Below are 19,970 nucleotides of genomic sequence, written 5' to 3'. Positions count from 1 at the left end.
TCTTAGAAAGACACCAGTGACAGAAATTGACTCAAGAAGAAACAGAAAATCTGAACAGACCTGCAACCACTAAAGAGGTTAATTAATCAGTTAAAACACTGTAAATGGCCCCCCAAAAATCCCATGCCTGATGACTTCACTGGTGAACTCTGTTAAACAGTCCAAGAATTAATACCAGACAGCCGGGGGAGCTAGACCCATGCCCCTCATGAACGTAGGTGGAACGTCGCCAACAAACACCTGCAGGACGAGTCGAGCAACATGCAAGGGGTGCACGTTGCAAGCGAGCAGGCTTCATCGCAGCCGCGAAGGGCGGTGCGGTGTATGAGATCCCGTGAGTGCGAAACGGCGTAGCCATAGAACAAACGAAGAAATTACGAGATCGTCTCAACAGACACGGGCAGAGCACTTGACAGAACCTAATTCTTCCTGATGGAACACTCGATGAACTCCGAGTCAGAGGGGTGTCCCCACTGACAAAGGGCATCTGTGGAAGTCCCGCAGCTGGCAGTTAATGGCAAAGGACGGAAGCTTTGTCCCCGACACCAGGAATGGGACAAGGACGTCTACACTCCCCACTGGCATTCAGCACAGCACAAGAGGGTCTGGCCAGGACAGCGAGGCACGAAAACAGAGTAAAGGGGCCCAGGCAGGACAGGAAGGGCGAGCCTCCTGTGTCTGCAGGCGACAGCGGCGGTGCAGGACGCTGAGGGGCTGTTGGGACGGAGAAGCAGTTTGGCAAAGCCGCACGGCGGGAGGTCGGCACGCGGGCCAGGACGTGCGACCACGCCGGCAGCGTCCAGTCCCAGGACACAATTAGGAGGCACGGTTCCATTCCCAGTGGTGCCTGGAAGAACGAACCGTGAGGATCTAGCACCGTAGCACAGGCCTGAACGCTGAAAGCTACAGACTTCGGAGGAAGGAAACGAAGGAACCGAGTAGATGGGACAACGCGGCGCCCCCAGGTCAGCAGGCGGCGCTGTGCCGGCATCGCTGCCCGGCGACTCCCAGCGAAAGTCTAGCTGCCTCGTTAAAAAAGCCGCGAGCCGATCCCCGAAGCCCCGCGAAGACGCAGCGGCCCAGAAGAGCCGGGGGCACGCTTTGTCCCCGGTCCTGAAGAAGCAAGACCCGCCGGGGGATGGCGGCTGCCGATTCTGGAGCCCACGGTGCAGCCGCAGCGGCCGAGACTGGGCGGGCGCTGCCAGGCGTGGCCGGTGGACGGGTCTGCGGGTCGGGGCCAGAGTCTGTGGTCAGCCGACTTTGACAAGAATGACAAGACAGGCCAGAGGGGAAAGAACAGCGGTCCACTCGACCAAGGGGCGACTGGGTATCCACGGCTAACAACGAAGCTGTTGTTAGGGGCCCTTCCTAACACCAGCTACAAAAATTACCTCTGTGTGGGTCCCGGCCCTGATCTTAGGAGCTAAAACTATACAATTCTTAGAAGGAAACATGAGAGTAATTTTTTTTCATAAGAGTAACTGGGATGTAGCAGTGCTTTTCTAGATATGACGCCAAAAGCAGCAGCAAGGAAAGGAAAATAGGTAAATTGGATTTAACATTAAAACCTTTTGTGCTTCAGAGGCAATGAAAAGACACCCCCAGAAACGGACAGAGCAGCTGCGAATCGGGTACCAGGAAGGAGCTTGTACCTAGAATATTTTAAGCATTTCTGCCCAACGGTAAAAAGACAAATGACCCAATTAAAAAATGGGCAAAGGACCCGAAGGGACGTTTGCACAAAGAACACACAAGTGAGCGGGAAGCACGTGAAGACGCGCGGCCTCACGGGTCGCCAGCGAAACGCGTCGGAGCCACAGCGCGTCGCGGCTTCACTCCCGGGGACGGGACAGCGTCGCGGGCAGACGGTGACACGTGCTGCGGGCCACTGTGGGAACCAGTTGGCTGTCCCTCGCAGTGTCCCTCTCCTGGGTGTGTGTCCAGGAGCTAGGGACGTGCATCCACACAACACTTGCTCACAGCAGCCTCATCCACCACGGCCCAAGGAGGACATGACCCCGTCGACCGGCGAGGGGAGCACGGTGACCCACGTGGTGTGAAGCACCAGGGGTGACACGCACGCGTGGGGACACACGAACACGCTGTGCGGAAGCCGCTGAGGGCCGGCTGGGAGGTGCGGGGTGCAGTGGGTTTGTGTGCGTGTGTGTGTGTGCGTGCGTGTTGCACATGGGCACGCGTGTTGCACGTACACAGAGGGTGAGGCCACCACCCCTGCCCTGGCTCAAGCCCGCCTCTCGTTTTCCCAGATCTCGGTGTTTTGGACACCGTGCCGGCAGGCCTTGGTCCAGCAGGGTCCAGCGGCGGAGGGCGTGGCCCCAGGCACCGCGCCACCCTGGGCTGCCTCTCCCGGCTCTGCTGGGCCAGGCTCTGCAGGCTGAGGCTCCCTGGGAGCAGCGAGGGCGGGTCCCAGTGGGTGTGGTGACAGGTGAGGGTGGTGGAGGGTGACAGGCTGTCAGCAGGATTGGCAGTGATGGGAGGGGCTTGAGGGGGCCGGTGGGAGCCCAAACCCCAGGCTCTGTCCTTCCAGAACCTTTGGCCACCTCCCTTGTCCTCAGCTGGGGTTCTGTCCCTTCCCGCTCCCTGTCCCTCTCCCCTTGTCCACACTTAGTGTCCCCGTGTTCCAGTGTCGGTGGCCTTCAGGTCTGGGTGGGGGCCTAATGACAGTGGTGTCATGTGAGGCGCAGGTCGTGGTGGCCGAGATGGTCACCTGTCTGTCCTCACACTTCAGTTCGTCCGTTGACACGGACGAACGCTCAGCAGGACAGTTGCCTGCATGACGGACGCTAGTGGCCGTCTGGCGGGAGTGTCATCCGGGCGCTTCCTGGTGTTGTGACCGGGGGCCTTGCCCTCACTTTGCCGGCGAACACCTCCAGGCAGGGGACTTGGCGGGTCCGGTTTGTCCCCTCCACTTCCCTGTCTCCCTCGCTTACAGGGTCCTGCGGGGTCTTTCGGATGCCGTCTTGGGGACAACTTCCCGTGCCTCCCGTCCACAGTGGCCCCTCAGAAGGGCGTCTGGCTCCCCCACTGAACAGGGGGTGGGTGACCCTCGGTCTGGGTGGAGCTGTCCCGAGTCCCAGTCACTCTGCCCCTCGCGTCCTGCGCTCCCAGCCCCAGGGACGGGTGGCATGGTCCCTCCCCCCGCCGAGATTCCTGTGCTGTCACGTCTTGGGGCACACAGGGTTTCCAGCCTGCATCCCCTGTGGGCTCCTGGCTCTGTCCTTGAAGGCACTGCCGGCTGGACACAGGCCGCGAGGCCCGGCCCCAGTCTGCTCCCGTACACAGCGGCTGCAAGGTGGGTCCTTCTCAGTGGCCAGAGACAGTTCGGCGGGGGGTGGGGGAGCTGTCCGTGCTGGCCCTGCACTGGGGGAGGTGCGTCTCAGAGCCTTGGTCTCCCGTCCGTGGAGGGAAGCGTCCTGCGGGCCAGTCACACAGTGCGGGGCCCTCACCGGGGCCCCTTCCTGTGGATGAAGGCCACCGGCCTTCCCTGCCATCTTGGCCTGGGCCAGGGGGCCAGGGCTGACTGTTAAGGAGGTCGCAGCTCAGAACCAGCGGGCCGTCCGGTCCTCTCAGGCGTCCACTGGTGACAGGCTGCAGTCCTGTGCCCACACCGAGCGATGGCCCCGGGCCTGCGCCCGCCGGCACAGCTGCCCACGGCTGCCCGTCTGGGTTGTTTGCTCTAAAATTTTCTTGTTCCTCAGCAGAGGTTAAAGTTTGATTTGTCACATGGTGCTAAAGGAGCTTTCTTTAAACCCCTGACCTTGAGGAGAAGGTCAGAAGTCCCAGGCTCTGTCTCTCTCCCCCAGCGGTTTCTCAGAGACGCAGCTGCACACACAGCCAGGACCCTGCTCGCTGCGGTAAGAACTGGGCGTGCGGTTCACCGTCTCCGCCCTCAGCGCCCAGCTCAGTGGTAGCGGCACGTTCACGTTGCCGCCCACCACATCCATCCCCAGAACTTCCTCACTGTCCCAAACCGAAGCTCCGCCCCCCACACACTCACCCCCACCCCGGCCCCGCTCCCGGCCCCAACACCTACTTCTGTCTCAGTGACTCTGAGTCCTCTGGGGACCTCGTAGGATGGGATCACGCAGGATGAGTCCTTCTGTGCCTGGCTAACTGTCCCCAAGGTCCATCCATGCTGTGGCAGGGGTCAGAATGCCCTTTTTTACTGAATGACAGTACATCGTATGGGCAGACATTTCGCTTGTCCATCCTCCTGTCCACAGACACCGGGCTGTCACCTTGTGGCCGCTGAGTGGTGCTCTGAGCATGGGCCCGCCAAGGACAGTCGAAAGGACATAACACACGGCTTCCTCCCACTTTGCAATGCCGGGCTGCATGGCCTTGGGCCACCAAGCGACATCCCTGGTTTCAGTGTCCCCTTGATAAGCCAGGAGCGTTGGCTCAGACGGCTTCCTGCGCCCCGTGGGTAGGCTCTGTGGGAAGCCCGTGCCTGCGTCTGCCACAGCCACAGGCTCGCCCGGTGGGAGGCTGGGCGCTCGCGGGCTGGTCTCAGCGGCATGCGGCTGGGGGTGGAAGCCAAGGAGCAGAGTCCGACCGATCTGAATCGGAGGGACACCGGACCCCGTGCAGGACGGAAGCCCCAGGCGGCCTCTGGTCCTGGCGCGGAGCTGCGGAGGCGGGTTGCTGCGGCGTTTGGAGCCCGCGTGGGGCAGGCGGGGCCGCGGAATGTCCTCTTGCGTCCCTTCTCCTGTGGCCACGCCCCTTGCCCCCGTGAGTGCGGCGTGGGGGGTGACACGGATCTCCACTCCCGCGTGGCTGGACTGTGATGAGCGGGCTGCCTTGGAAGGCCACCAGCGGGGTACAGGCTCGCAAGCTGGGAAGAAAGCCCCCGAGCCACTCCTGTGACCGCTAAAGCCAGCCTCTCCCCTTCGGGATCGGCTTCAGGGTCAGTCCCTGTCACGCGACACAGGCTCCCTTCGGCCCTCCAGCCTTGCTGGGTCCAGCCCAGATGTGGACACATGAAGCTGGCTCAGTCACCGTCCAGGGCAGCCCCCGAGCATGCAAGGGAGATGGGGCGCTGGCCCTGGGTCACTGTGAGAGCACAGGGATCTGGAAGTGACACAGTGTCCCAGGCCAGGCGGCCTCAGTCCAAGGCAGGAAGGCGTGAGTGGCCCCCTGTTGGGGCCTCCTGTGCAGGGAGGATTGAGCTGCCGCGTGTGGCCCTTCTCTCGCTGGCCTGGCCCGGCAGCTGGTCCTGCAGGACGGTGTCCAGCATGGAGGGGAGGCGGGGGCCTGCATCCGGGGGACTGTTGGGTGAGCAGGGTGGCGCCCAGGCCAGGCTGAGCCAGGCCCGCCGGCCGCCTTTGCTGGACCGTCCTGGGCCACCTGGCCCAGCACCTGTGGTGGGCGGCTGGCCATGGACAGATGCGGGCGGGAGAGGGCAGGCCACCGCAGTTTTCCGAGGGGCTCCTTCGCACAGCTTCCCAGACTGCCCGCCTCCCAGCCCTGTGTGGAGACAGCAGGTGTGGTGTCCAAGGGCGGGGCCCGGAGCCGGGGTCAGGGGGCAGAGACGGGGCGGGGGCAGGGACGGAAGCCCGCGTGCTGCGTGGGGCGGGGCCCTTGGCGTGGTGCCCACGTTGACCCGGGAACCCGGGGGTGTCCAGGATGGGCAAGGGGGTGTCCAGGATGGGCCAGCGCCCTCTGCCTGAGCCAGCTCTTCCCAACGGAAAGCTGGTCAAAAGGTCAGAAGCAGTTCTGGGGACCACTGTGTAACTGGCCACACAGATGAGGTGACCTCAGCTGGCACCAAGGGTTTCCCCGGCACGTGGCTCGTGGACACCACACCGTGGTGCTGGGGGCGGCCTGCGGGGGAGGGTGCGTGCAGAGGCCGCATGTCTCTCTGCCCCTCGCCCCACACCCTGTGCCGGTCTTGGAGCCAGCGGTCACCTGCGTCCCCCAGCACAGCCGGGCCTCGCCCTCAGGACGCAGGCAGGGCTTGGGGGCCCTGCACCCCCTTCTCTGCAATGTCCCCCCACCTTGGTCTTCCCAGAGCCCACGTGGCGGGCATTCGAGGGCGAAGTGGACAAAGGGACCACGTTCATCACAGGGGCTGAGGAAAACCTGCTCCTGGCCCTGTGGCCATGCGTGGCTCCTACGGGCCCATGAGAAAGTGGCCAGAACCCCACTGAGGTGTGGGACAGGAGCAGGTGGCTCACGGAGGGGAGGTGGGACCCACTGGGTGACAACGTGGAGGCCACAGAAGGAGCCTGAGCCAGCACCCTTGTCCCAGATTTACCTCTGGCTTCGGATACGGGGTCGGTTCTTCTGTCAGGCCCAGCAGCTGTGAGGCCACCTTGGCCATTGGCTGGCCCAGCTCTCCTGCAGCCAGTGGACAGAGGCCCTGGGCGTGCATGGCCCTGGACGGGCCTGTGGCCTCAGCGTGGGCAGCGGAAATTCCAGACGTGCCTCCCCTGCCAGCTGAGCTGTGGGCTGTAGGGGGCCCCCTGCTGCCCCCCCACAGCCATGGGGCCATCGTGTTCCTGGGAGCCCTGGCTGGCCCCGCAGAAGCGCCCACCACACCTTCGTCCTCGCTGAGGTCTTAATGTAGATGTACCACTCGGGTCACCTCCGTGGCTTCTAGGGGGCAGGGTCCAGGGTGGTGGTTGCCACGGTTCCTGGAGAGAAAGCGGAGAAGGAGTCGGGTGTGGATGGGCAGCGCTCAGGCGGACGGCGGGTCCACAGGACACCGGGCGGCAGTGCCCTCGGAGGCTGCACAGGACGACGGGCTGGACGGGAAGGGAGCCCTGAGCAGGGCCAGCTCTTGCACGGCCTCTCTGAGGAGGATGTCCCGTCCTCTCTCCTGTCCCCAGGGACGGCCTGGACTGTCCGCCCCCGGGATGCCTCTGGCCTGTGCAGGATGCCCCTCCCCCACCCTCCGCCCTCTCCACAGCGGGGGGGTGGTGGGTGCTGGGGGCACGTGGGGTGTGGGAAGGAGGCCACATGGCTCCTTGCTGTAGTCCCCGCCATGGGACCTCCCGCTGCTTTAGCCACGTTTCCTTCAGGACGCACGAGGTGGGGCTTATCGTCCACCTGCATGTGGCCTTCAGCCCATTCTTAACTGGTTTTCGTTTTCTTATTGTCGATTTTTGGGGCTCTTTGTATATTCTAGATACAGGTTTCCTAACAGCGGTCCCCACCCTCTCTGGCACCAGGGACCGGGGCTTCCGTGACACTCTAACGTCTGACGGTGGGCGGCGGGGCTGAGGCGGCGATGCTGGCTCTGGGGAGCGGCTGCAGACCCAGGAAACCTCGCCCCCCGCTGCTCACCTCCTGCTGTGCGGCCCGGTTCCTGACAGGCCACGGAGGGTACCGGTCCACAGCTCGGGCTTGGGGACCCCTGCTCTGTCAGATGTGTGTGTTGCAGGCCTTTGGTGCCACCGGTGGCTTGTCTTGTCCTCTTCCCCATCTTCAACGGTGGGACTTTTTGTTCTGATGAAGCCGGCTTGTCAACTCTCCTGCCTTTGCCGGTGCATCTGAGGAATACAAGGTCACCTAGATTTTCTCCTGCGACATCTCCTAGGACTTCAGCCGTGTCGCACTTCACAGTTCGCTCTGCGACAGGCTCTGAGTTAACTTTGCGAGAGGCGTGAGGCCTGGTCTAGACTTGCTTTTGCATCGGGTCATCCACTGGTTCCAGGACTGTGCTGGTGGTTTCGAGCTGCTGCAGCCAGGGTGCCTGCCACACTCTGAGCGGCTTATAAACAACAGACATTTATTCCTCACAGTCCTGGAGGCCGGATGTCCAAAATCAGGGCGCTGGCAGCCCCGGAGTCTGGCGAGGCCCCGCCTCCTAGGTGGCTTTTCCCTGTCCTCACACGGGGCCAGAGGGGAAGGCCAGCTCCCTGGGGTCTCTTAAATGAGGCATCACTCCCATGAATGAGGGCTGCGCACTCACAACCGTGTCACCTCCGGGAGGCCCTGCCTCCTAACACCATCGCCCTGGGGGCTAGGATTCAACACATGAATTCCACGAGACACACGCGTCCAGCTCGGATCACGCACCCTCCGCTGGGAAGACCGTCTTCTCCCCACTGACCACTCCTGCTCCCTTGTCCAAGACGCCATGAGGGCCGTATCAGCGAGGGCCTGTTCCTGGGTCTCCATTCCCTGCGTTGATCTGTCTGTCTGTCCTTGTTCTGCTGGGGTCACTGTCCTCACGGATTGTAAACCGAGACCAGAGACGTGAGAGGCTCCCCGCTTCCCGCCGGAGTGCTCGCTGTAGTCAAAGGCGGGAGCAGTTTTCACAGCGGCCGCCCCGTCCTGTCCTACTGGCTGGGGACCCTGTGCGGCCCGGGTGTCCAGGGCTGACCCTGCTCCGGGCTCGGCCTTCCCCTTGCGGTGATGGCAGGCGGCAGAGTCGGGGTGGGAGCTCCTGCTAGAACTTCCGCTCAGGCCAGGGAGCAGGGGCCGGACGACCCCCCTGGAGGGGCTCCTGAAGCATTCCTCCCCACTCCGGGACCAGCGCCTCTGGGCCTTGCTGCTGCCTTGCAGGGTGCTCACCGTGAGCTTCCCACAGGTGGGCTGTCCCACCGTCTGTTTGGACCGTCCAGCGGGGCTGGGCCAGCTGTGAGTTTGGACTCTGGCCTAGGAAGCCCCAACCATCCATGTCCCGGCCGTCTGGGGACCGGGTGTGACAGGTGGCAGCACGGGCAGGTAGTGATGCCTCAGCTCTCTGGGCGCAGGGAGGGCAGCGGGCCCGGCTGGTCTGGGCCGATGGCCACATGGGTGCAGAGGGGGACTGAGGCCCAGACCTGCTGCCCGGGGCTGCCAGGAGCCAGCGGCGCCAGCTCGCCCTGCGGGGCCTGGGGCCTGCCTGTCGCCACCCTCGCTCCCAGGCTCGCATTGTGGTCACCTTTTCTTTTAATTTTTTTTTTCACTTAACTGATTTTTATATAAACTTATTTAATTTGATTAGTTTCAAGCACATAGTGCATTGGTTACATGTTCACGTGGTTTATGAAACGGTCCCCCCAACTGCTCTTTCTCCTCGAGAGCACGGCCGGGGCGGGGGGTGCGGGCGGAGGGGGTGCGTGCCGTGCGCCCCACCCACCCCGAGGCAGCGCTGCCCGTCAGGCTGCTTTGAAAAGGCGAAGTCAGAACAACCTCTAGGAAAACACCCAGATAAGTTTGGTGTGATGTTTACCCCTTTCCAGGCAGCGATTAGCACATTTTCCCAGAGTTTTGTCCCAAAAAGTGTTATAGCAAAAAAAGTTCCCTCCAGAAGACACTTCTTCTCTGCCCCGTGAGCCCGAGGCTTGGGCAGCACATGGGATTCTCAGCCGAGGGCCCTGTCGGAGGGGAACCCCAGCCCCGCTCCCGACCCGGCGCTCAGCCGGACACCCCGCACCTCATGGTCCCTGGGGCCCCTGTCTGGACCAAGACCCTTCCCGAGACGTTTCCTGCTCTCCGTGTCTTGCGTGCTGGGCTCACGGTCTTGGAAATGAAACTGAACCGACAGTGGTGACGGGTCAGACACCGGGGGGACCTCCTGTGGGCCCCAGGCTCCCGCCTCCTGCTGCTCCCTCCAAAGCACTGGTGCTGTGGGCGTCAGGCGTCTGCCGTGCCGGGGACAGCGGGGTGCGGGGTGTGGGCCCACCCCTCCAGCTTTGTGGCCCAGTGACTCCTGCCTCTCCTCCCCGCCTGCCCCCTCACAGTAGTCAGTGAGTCCCAAGGGGCCGCACCGGGCTGTGTCCATGGGGGGGCGCTTGGGGGTCTCCTGGACTCGGCACAGACCACCAGGGATGCCCGGAGGCCCTCGGTCCAGCCAACCCACGGGGTCCCCAGGAGCCTAGGCCCTGCCAGCTGAGGGGGGGCAGGCCTGTCGGGTTGGCGCGGAGTGGGGGGCCCGAGGTGTTTGGGGTGGGGCCTTCCCTCCGCGGATCTCTCTGCCCAGGGCCTGGCCTCGTGGCTGGGTGCTGGGTGTCCATGGGGACACTAATTGGTTCTCTCTCTCTCTCTCCCCCATGTGACTCCCAGGGGGGCTTTCTCTGTGGTCCGACGCTGTGTCAAGCTCTGCACCGGCCACGAGTATGCAGCCAAGATCATCAACACCAAGAAGCTGTCAGCCAGAGGTAGGGCGGCTGTGTGCAGGGGGCCGGGCATGGGGCACCAAGGTGCAGGGTCGTTGGGGCGGGGGACACAGGGACCCACCCTCAGGTCTGGGTCACAGCTCTGCACGGGGCTGGGGGCCTCCCAGGGCTGGGAGGGAGGCGGTGGCCAGCCTGCCGCGGGGGCCAGGTAATGCTGCGTCCGCCACGGACCCCGGGCTGTGGACGTCGGGGCAGCACCTCCCTCTCCAGCACCAGTGTGGGCGCATCCGCCTGCTCTAGGGAGGGCTTGGGGCCTCCCCTGCCTGCAGCTGCCGAGCCCTTGCTGTGCGACGGCCCTCGTGGGTGTCCGATGCCATTCCGTGTGTGGGGACGGGGTGGGACGTGGGCGAGTGACGGTGACAGGGCCGTAGTGGAGGTGCTGCTCTGAGCAGGTACTGGGATTCGGGGCGGGGTCCGGGGGTGGGGGCGTGGCAGGCGGGCCCTCTCGCGAGGACCCCGTAGGTCCTCCGCGCCCAGGGCCGGCAGGGGGCGCTGTGCAAAGCCCTGGCCTGGTGCTGCCCCTCCTTCCCAGGCACAGGAGCAACCCTGAGCTGACGGGGGTGAGGGGGGGCCTGACCTGGTGTCCTGGCTGGAACCCCTCCCTCATCCTGGCCCGGGGGTCTGCAGTCCACAGTCGGTGGCCGGGGGCAGCCACTGGGCTCACACCTGTGCTGTCTGAGCGTCGTGGGCTGCTGTGCGCCTGGCCTTCCCTGTGGGGTCCCCCGGCTGCAGCCCTGTCCCAGCTCAGGTCCAGGGTGGGGAAGGGGGCCCTGGGCCCTGTCCTCGCCCACAGTGATGACACAGGGCCCAGGGGTGGGGTGGGCATGAGGATGGGGGGTCGGGGCAGGCACAGCAGCACAGGCTCTGTGGCCTCTGTCCGGCCGGGCCGGGCTGGGCTGGCGGTGCCGTGATCGCCAGGTGAGCTGTGGGCTCCGGGTAGGCGTCTGAGGCAGAGCAGCCTGGGGCGTGTGTGCCAGAGCCTGCTCCGCTCCTGACGCTGGGCAGCACTGCCGGGCGCCGTGCCAGCTGTTTTCGGGGAGATGAGTCCCCACTCAGGGACCCCTGAGGAGGGAGGCTCAGTGGCCCCAGGAGCAGAGGGTTCCCCAGGCCCCAGGACTGACGAGGGAGCCCCTCGCTCTCCCCACAACGTGGACACCGAGCAGCCAGCACTGGCACCACCTGTGCGGGGCGGGGCGGGCGGGGGCACAGCCGGTCTGAGGACCACGGGAGTGTGCGAAGCTCCCCAGTGTGTGGTACGTGGCCTCTCTGCTGTGACCGCACCCCGATTTGCACCCCAACACGCTCTCGGTCACGACAGAGTGGGGGACATCCGAGGTTCCAGGCGTGTCCTGTGACGCCTTCTCCCAAGTGCAGCCGGCTGCCCCCCGCCCGAGCCCCGCCATGGAGGTGAGCTGGGCCCGTGCTCACTGGCGTGAGTGCTCAGGAAGCAAGTGTCCCAGAAGTGACTCGTCGCCCGCGGCCGCCCACAGTGGGGGCGGGACCCTGCCGTCAGTGCCCCGACTTCACGGTGCTTCTCAGTGACCCCTACGCCTCAGAGGTCATAGCCGAGGATGCTGAGTCCCACAGAGGCAGAGGCTTGTTCGGGAGCCCACAGCTGGAGCTCAAGGCTGGGCACCAGCCTGGACCGCACCCTGCCGGGGTGCTGAGGGCTCTTCAGGTGGGGGCTGACCTCACAGGTGGGGAGTCTCAGGCTCACCTCTGTGCCTCCTCCCACCCTGAGGCTGATGGCCAACTCACCCCCAGCCGCGTTCTTGGATGGCGTGGGGCTAACCCCTCCCCAGGGTCTGCGTGGTCCCTTCTGCTTTGGGGGCGCCCCAACCGGCAGAGACGATGGAGCTTCTTGCCTGCTCTGGGATCTGGGGCTGAGCCTGCACCCGGGTGACACCTGCTGGGAACCCACACTTGGCCCAGGACCCACAGCCCAGAAGGTGACCCCTCTCAAGGTGACCCCGCTCAAGGTGACCCCACTCAGGGTGATGGGCCAGGAATGTGCTAAACTGGGTCACCAGAGGCCCCGGCTCCATGTCGCAGGGGGCAGAGCATCGCAGTGGCACCCCTCGCCCTCCTTCCCCCATCTCCCTCCCCCTCCCCTCCTCACCCCTCTGCCCCTGCTCTCTCCCTTACCTTCCTGTCCCTGGGGGTCTTAGCTCCACAGCACAGCCGGGGACAGGGTCCCCTGTCCTGTCGTGTGCTGGGCGGCTGGCCAGTGCCATGCAGAGCCCTTTCTTTGTTCCTGCGGGGTGGTGGCAGGCCGGGTGACAGAGGTGCTGTGCTTGCTGGGACTGCAGTGTGACTGGACATTCCAGCTCCCTGCTCCTGTCCGCTGTCTGAATGTTGGGGGCGACAGCGATAACGACTCTTCCCCCGTGAGGAGCCCTTAGCAGTTTAGAGCAGGGTGGCGAACAGCAGCACTGATCCAAGGTAGACCCACGGGCACTCCTGTGCCCTGAGCAGCAGGACCACAGTGTCACCTGCAAAGCACCCAGAACCTCCTTACAACACAGAGTGGCCACCCCGCAGCCAGCGTCCCCACGGTCAGGCCCAGGGCAGACCCAGGCGCCCGGGCTCAGCTCGTCCTGCATGTCCCAGCCCCATGAGCCCGGTGAGGAGGCGGGCCGCGTGCACTTCCATTCTGCGCCCGGAAAGCGGTGTGAGTGCAGGGACGAGGCCAGGGCCCGGCCCCAGTGGTCAGCAGGTCGCCTCTGTCTGCCCTGCCGCCCCTTCCTGGGACCCTGAGCACAGCCCTGCAGGCAGGGACAAGGACCGGCCTGGCGTGAGGTCCACAACGACGGCCCCTCAGGGTCTGACCCAGAGGCTCGGGCCACAAGGGGCTGCTGGCCTGGGTCCCGTGCTCGGTCCAGGGCCTTGGCCACTCTCCAAGGCAGACATGGGCAGTGACCGCAGGGCCGGGGCCTGACCCCAGCACAGTGCTTTGGTGCCCGCTGTCCCTGTGTGCTCCGGGCAGGCTGGGGCACTGAGGGAAGGGGCTGGGGTCCTAGGAGCGGGTGTCCCCGAGCCCACCCCGGCAGGCTGCTCCCTCGCTTGTCTCTGGGCTGCTTGGGCGGGGAGAGGCTGGCAGCCCCTCCTGGGGGGGCCACCTCTCTCCCCACTCCCCGCCCACCCGCCCAGCGCGTGAAGACTTCCCGCTGCCAGGAGCTGGCAAGGGACCAGGCGCCCACCCACGTCCCTCCTGTCCCCCTTCTCCTGGCTCTGCAGCCCCAGCCCACAGCCAGGGAGCAGGGGGGAGGGGTGGCAGAGGGGGTGGGGATGGCGGAGGGGGCGGGGGATGGTGCCAGGCCCAGAGTGGGGCTGTCCCTGTCCCTGGGGGGCCACGAGGAGGCTGCCAGCCTCAGAGCCAGCCCTGGCCTCGTTTCCTCCACTGAGACCATGCCTCGCTGCCCGCGCCCGCCTCCCCCACCCCACCCGCTGCCTTCTGCAGCCTTCTCTTCCTTCTTGACCCAGCCGAAGTGACCCGCCTGGGGGTCCCTGCCAGGGGGCTGTAGGAGCCCCAGTGGCAGTGCCTGTCTCTGCTGCCCATCCCCCTCATGGTGGGGGGGAGGGTGCACCCAGCAGAGGGAGTGTGGGGCTCCCTGGGGCCGCCTCCATTCCCGGTCCCCTCTCTGGATCCTGGGGACCCCATCTTGGGACGCCCAGCAGAGACCTTGGCGGAGTCGCCCGCTTTGCCAGGCTGTGCAGTGGGGAGTGGCAGGTGGGGTTTAGCTGGTGTTTGAGTAAGGGGTTCTGTTCCATGCGCGTTTCCATGGGGTGTTTTGAGGGGGGCGTGAGCAGCTGGTCCTGTGCCTTCGCCAGCTGCAGGCAGGAGCGGCTGTCAGTGATCCCGTGCGTTTGCGCCACCGCCCCGGGCCTCGGGCTCCGTGCCCGGAAGCCGTGTGTGGGCCATGGGCGCGGAGTCTCAGAATCCTTTCTCCCCACAGACGGCTCCTCCACATCCCCACCCTGCCCCCTTGGGTGCCCTGCCGGCAGCATCAGGGCCACTGACTGCTGTCCCGAGGCTCCCTGCACTGCCACCCTGTGTGACCCAGCACCCGTGTCCCCTGGGGCCCTGGGACCCTGCTGGGCTCAAGGCCGGCCCGGCCGCTCGGCCCTGCAGCCCGCTGCCCTGGCGGGTGCCTGCAGAACCCCCTCTGGGGCAGTCCCCGGCCCAGCAGCCTGCACGTCACTGCCCTGGCCATGGCGAGGCGTGCCCACTCAGGAGGACACTCGGGACTGCCCCCGGGAGGCGGTGCTGGCCGATGGTCCGGGAGGGTGGGCAGTGTTCTCCAGCTCCCGAGTCCATACAGGGCCCACGGGGGCCAGCAAGGATGAGCTGACGGCGGCTCCGAGGGGCGTGTCCTGGGCCACAGCTTGTCCCACGTCCTGCTGCCCACGGGACGGGTGCCAGCCAGTGATTTAGGGCTGGGACGCACTTCTGGTGAGCTGGACTGGGTTCTGCTGACAGACCTAACCATGTGCGTCGTGGGGTTCATGGTTTGGCGTTTAGGAAACTCCCTGAGTTTGTAGAAAGGAAGTCACACGACGCCGACAGTCAGGAGCCAGCCCCACATGCCACACGCCTGTCCTGGGAGGGCCTCCTGTGCCCCGGTGTCATGTGACATGAGCATAGAGCCCCGGTTTCAGGGCAGATGTCACCGTGGTGGGTTCTGTGACACACTCTTTTCTTATTTAATTCGTGGCCTTTGGAGACAGGGTGAGACTATTTCTTAAAATTAACACTCTGCCTAATTATAAAAGTAACACAAATCTGTCGTCGGAGTTGGGGGAAAACATAAAGAGTAAAATAAAATCACCCGTGACTCTGCAGCCCAGAGCGAAGCGCTGTTACCATGGAGATGCAGTGTGCCCCTGTGTGGCATGGTGTCCGGTGATGGTAGGAGGGTCACGACCTGTGTGGTGGGGTGCACACTGGCCCCCAGACGCATGCAGGAGCAGGTGGAGGCCTTTTGGGCGGGACTCGCGTTCAGTGACAGGTTTCAGTGACAAAATACTGCCCTTTAAGATATTTACTCCCCAAAAGCTCCCATATGCATTTTTCTTCTGGTTTTTATTTATGACCAAAATCAGGCCATTTTTCAAAAGAGAACCACCCCCTTACTCTCCCAGCTGCCCCTGACCTCGGTCTCACTCCGGCCCTGTCCACGCGCAGACGGGGGTCCCAGCTGTTACCCACGTGGGGGGGGGCAATGATGACATTGCTGGGACATGTGGCAAGATTGGACTATAGGCTGGGTTCGAGGGCCCGGTGTGCGTTGGGTTTGCTGTGTGAGGTGACCACGCTGAGACGGTCCTCGTTCTCACAGAACACGCACAGGTGTGCCCAGAGCCAGGACATGGAGTGCGGGGTTCAGAAATAAGAAAGAATCTCGGGTAAAAGGTCCCCTCCCTTCTCAGACTCCAAGGCCCTGTTTGGGCTTAAAGCTACTTCTGTCCTGTAAGGGGCTAAGGACGTTGAGTTTCAGTCGTCCTTGTCAGTAGCCAGAGGACGTGACACCAGTTTTGAGGTAATTATCTAAGTTCGAAGGAGCGGGTCTTTCTCCAAAGAAAGGAGGGAAAAAAAGACCTAACTGGGTTTACTAAGAAGGGGAAGGGTTCTGGGAGCGCTGGCCGAGTCAGCAGGGGCGCGGCTGCACACCGTGCCGCGTGAGTGCGTGTTACTGTGCTCGCCGTCCCCCGCGTCTGGAAAACACTCAGAACGAGACACTTAGAAAACGCCACGAAAGAGAAAGCCCCCGGCAGGCGGCGAGGTGACAGGGCCCCAGGCCCAGAGCCCTCCAGTGCCAGGGACAGATGGCTGCCAGGCAAGCAGTGCCTGATGCCTGTCCCGGGAGGAGGGAGGAGGAAGGAGGGAGAGCCAGCTGGACGCCCTGGGCATTCCCAGAGCCATTGTGTCCCCAGGCGTGACTTCCCTACCCAGGGGAGGCACATGCATGTTTGCAAGTGTGTACGGGTTCAGGGCTGCACGGGTCCTCCCAGCCTTTGCACAGTGGCGTGCGTGTGTGCGTGCATGTCGTGTACGTGCATATGTGTGTGCACAATGGTATGTGAGTGCGTACATGCTGTGTACGTGCATATGCGTGTACAGTGCCATGTGTGCTTGCATGCTTGTGTACAGGTATGTGTGTGCTCAGTGGTGTGTGTGCGTGTGCATGCATGTCATATGCACACAATGGCGTGTGTGTGTGCATGTCGTGTACATGCATATGTGTATGCACAGTGGTATGTGAGTGCGTACATGCCATGTACATGCAAATGTGTGTACAGTGCCATGTGTGTTTGCATGCTTGTGTACATGTATGTGTGTGCTCAGTGGCGCGCGTGCGTGTATATGTGTCGTGTGCATGCACATGTGTGTGCTCAGTGGCGTGCATGTGCGTGTGATGCAGCACAGTTGGGCTCTCTCTGTGAGTGACATTTCTCATCAGCCCCGTGCGGGGGTGCTGAGTGATGTGCACACTAATGGCCGTGTCCTGTTTTGTGACTGGAGCCTCATCTGTTTCTGCTCTGGTCTGTAGAAATGTAGGTTTTTCCCATTTTTTGCTATTATAATCTCCATCATCTTTTTCAATCTTGCTGGCACCTCTGTTTGCTTGAAATATACAATTTTTGGCTGATAAATTGCGCAGTCAGCTCTCCTGTGGGTCCTGTAGACACACCCCTCGCCCCCAGGCGGGAGCTGCGCCCAGTGGGGCCTCCTGGCTGCGAGTCTGGAGATGGTGGCCTCTCTGGCACCCGGTGGTCTGGGCAGCCCTGGGCATGGGAGGTGATGGGCTGCTGGGGAAGAGGTGACACCTGTTTTTTTCTGTCCCCAGATCACCAGAAGCTGGAGAGAGAGGCTCGGATCTGCCGCCTTCTGAAGCACTCCAATATTGGTGAGTGGCCCTCAGGTGCTGGGTGCTGGGTGCTGCGTGGGGCCCCCACAGGCTTCCTTTTCCTTCTGCGTTGAAACCCCTCCCTCCACCCGGAAGCGGCTCCCTTCCTAGCGGGAATTTGGGGTCTGGCAGCCGCTGCGGTAGAGCAAAGCCGGGCTTTGCCTGATGGGTCCCTGCCCACCACCCCAAAACCCCACACGGTAATGATCGTGGAAACACAAAGGGGCCTTAACCTCCTGCGGCTCCAGAGAAGCCAGCAGACCCCCCACTACTGGGTAGGGAACCGAAGACCACCCCCGGCACAGCCCCGGCCTGAGGTCTGAGGTCTGGCTCTGCAGAATCTCTGTTGTCGCCACCAGCCCCAGGTCCCCAGAACGGTGGTCTGGGGGAGATCCTACACAGTCAGATGCCCCCTGGGTCACGTGCAGCCTCAGGGTACGGCCATCTGCCATGGTCAGCCCCCTCTTCCGAAAGCCCGGGCAGCTCCGTGGGTGGTACGGTTGTAGCAGCTGCTCGGACCCCAGGCCGTGCTGACCCCAGAAGTCGTTGTGGCTCTCCGGCCGCCTGGCCCCGCTGCCTGTCCCTGGCCCCCACAGCTCACAGTCCCTGCCCACCACCCTGGGGAGAACGCGTGTGTCCTTTTCCACCTCTGGTGCCCTGGGCCCTGGGCCCGGGACGTAGGCCTTGCCCATGCTGGGCGGCAGCCAGGAGGCTTGAGGGGACAGGGCCCTCGAGGATCGTCCCGCTGGGGCACCTGGCAGGGTCCCTCTCTCTTCGGACTGAGTGACGACCCTTGTGTGGGGGCCGTAGTTTGCTTATCTGTTCACTCGTCATTGGACGTGAGGCCTCATTCTGCCCGGCAGCTACTGTGACTAATGCTGCCATGAACGTGGGTGTCCAGGTGTCTGTCTGGGCGCCCCCGCCCCCAGTTCCTCAGTGTGTCCCCAGCAGTGGAATTGCTGAGCCATGCGGTAGCTCTGTGTTGAAGGAACTGCCTCGCCTTTTTATGACCTAGTCTAGGGGGTGTCTCGCTGTCACCAGTGGCTCGTGCGGGGACAGTGGGGACAGGCATGACCTGCAGAGCCCTCCACACACGTCTGTGTTGCACCCGACCACCCCAGGAGACCTCAGGTGGCCCCCTCCACGTAGCCTGGAATTCCCCGTTTAGCGTGTGTCTGTGGCCACCTGTCCCGTGCAGGGGGGTCTGGGCTGGAACAGCAATGGGCAAGGCGGCCTGCGCCATCACCTCGCTGGTGGGCTGTAGCCAGGGCCTCGAGAGCTCAGCAGGCCAGTGGGTTCCCAACCTCCCTGGCTGCCGCCAGTGACTCGGGGGTGACAGAGAGAGCAGAGCAGGACCCCTGTGTCTTCCACAGGCTTGTTAATGGGGCCGAGCACCGTGTTGGGATTAGCAGAGCCCATCAGCCTCGACTCAGCCCCCAGCCTCCAGCCCCCAAGCACTCAGCCTCCCCACTCTCCCCCGGCACCCCCCCCCCCAGCCTCTGCACACCACACATCTCCTCCGTGGGCCTGGCCCAGTGATGGTGGATCCCCACCTCCAGGTTTCTGGAGGTAGGCCACCCTCCTTCACTGGGTGGCCCACCTGTGAGCCGGGCAGGTGGGCACCATGGAGGGAGGGGCCCCCAAGGGCTGTCCGCAGAGACCGGGGCAGGGCGGGGAGAGGAGAAGGTTCCCGGCGTCCACGTGCTGAGAGCCAGCGCCACCATCCTGCAGCTCTGCCGCCGGTTGATCATGCATCACGTTAGGGGACCCCAGCCTCCTGCTGGGGGCTGAGCACGACCCCCTGGCCTGGGAATTGGGGTGCAGGCCTGGGAGGAGCCGCGCTGCAGTGGGAAGGGTGCATCCCAGGCACCTGCCTGCCCCACAGCACAGGGTGTCATGTCCTCACCCAGAGCTTCCCCGCTGGGCTCTTTCAGGCGTCGTGGGACCACGTGCGTGCCACCCACATGTCACTTACTTACTGTTTTTATCTAAAGCCTACAACAATTCACTCTTTCCTTAGCCCTGTCTGTGGAACTGCGGCTGATGAGCCACTAGGTTTTCTTCTAAACCACTACAATAACATGCTACTATTTTTTAAGTGTTAAAAATACTTTTTTAAAAAAGTGTCCACACGCACATGGCCTCAAGTCCCACGCAGACTCCAGCGTCTGGGCAAGGCGGCCTGGGGCCCCACCCCCGTCACCTGCCCTGTGGGGCTGGGCAGGGAGGCCTCCCCCAGGAAGAGGCCCTCAGCACCCCAGCACTAGGGACCCCTGTCCGCGGGAAGCCGGGGTCTCCTGCATGGGGAGGAGAAGGCCCCGTGACTGCCCCTGGGGGGACCCGGCCTGGCGGTGGGAGGACGCCGAAGCCAGCTTGAAACAAGGGCAGTGAGGAGGGCGCCAGGAGGGCCACAGGCCTAGGACTGGGCGCTGCTCTCAACCCGTGCAGAGCGGCCGCGATGCTGCTGGGGCCTGAGGCGCTGTCCCCTGTGCTCTGCGGCTGCGGCCCAGCCACCCCTCTGTGCGGCGTTTCCCCTGTGGCCTCGGCGGGGTCGGTGTGGCCGCACAGCGCCCGGGCGCACACGGCAGAGGCGGCACGTGGGGCAGCGTCCAGGCGAACCGTCCAGAAGCGTCTGCCGTGTGGGGACGGGCACTGGGCTTGCCTTCTTTGGCTGAGGTTTCGCTGACTCAGCCCCCATCAGCCCCAGCGCCGGCTCTGGACGGGTGGTTCCAGGCCCCTGTGAGAGTTGCAGCCCACGGTCATCGCGCTGACTCTCCGCCCCGGCCGGGCACGGGTCAGCCTCTGAGCAGGGGTCCTCTGCTCGGGTCCCTGCCCCTCGCCTCGGCTGAGCTGTGCGAGTGGCACCCTGGGCCGCCCTCTGCGGAGGAAAGGGGGTCGGCGCTCCCGGGGGACACGCTCCTGGCGGGCGGCC

General features: G+C 64.0%; 1 protein-coding gene across 8 annotated transcripts in view; it reads left to right on the top strand.

Annotated features, from left to right (window-relative positions):
• CAMK2B (calcium/calmodulin dependent protein kinase II beta) overlaps positions 1 to 19,970 on the top strand; it is a 57,939-nt gene that overhangs the window by 6,568 nt on the left and 31,401 nt on the right. For all 8 annotated transcript variants that reach the window (XM_039847065.1, XM_039847066.1, XM_039847069.1 and 5 more), the window contains exons 2-3: positions 10,018 to 10,112; positions 16,979 to 17,038. In XM_039847065.1, the coding sequence (XP_039702999.1) occupies positions 10,018 to 10,112; positions 16,979 to 17,038 (155 nt within the window). The remainder of the gene's footprint in view (positions 1 to 10,017; positions 10,113 to 16,978; positions 17,039 to 19,970) is intronic.

The sequence above is a fragment of the Pteropus medius genome, unplaced genomic scaffold, assembly GCF_902729225.1.
Source record: "Pteropus medius unplaced genomic scaffold, Ma_sr-lr_union100, whole genome shotgun sequence".
Taxonomy (NCBI): domain Eukaryota; kingdom Metazoa; phylum Chordata; class Mammalia; order Chiroptera; family Pteropodidae; genus Pteropus; species Pteropus medius.
This window is presented reverse-complemented; position numbering and strand designations above follow the sequence as displayed.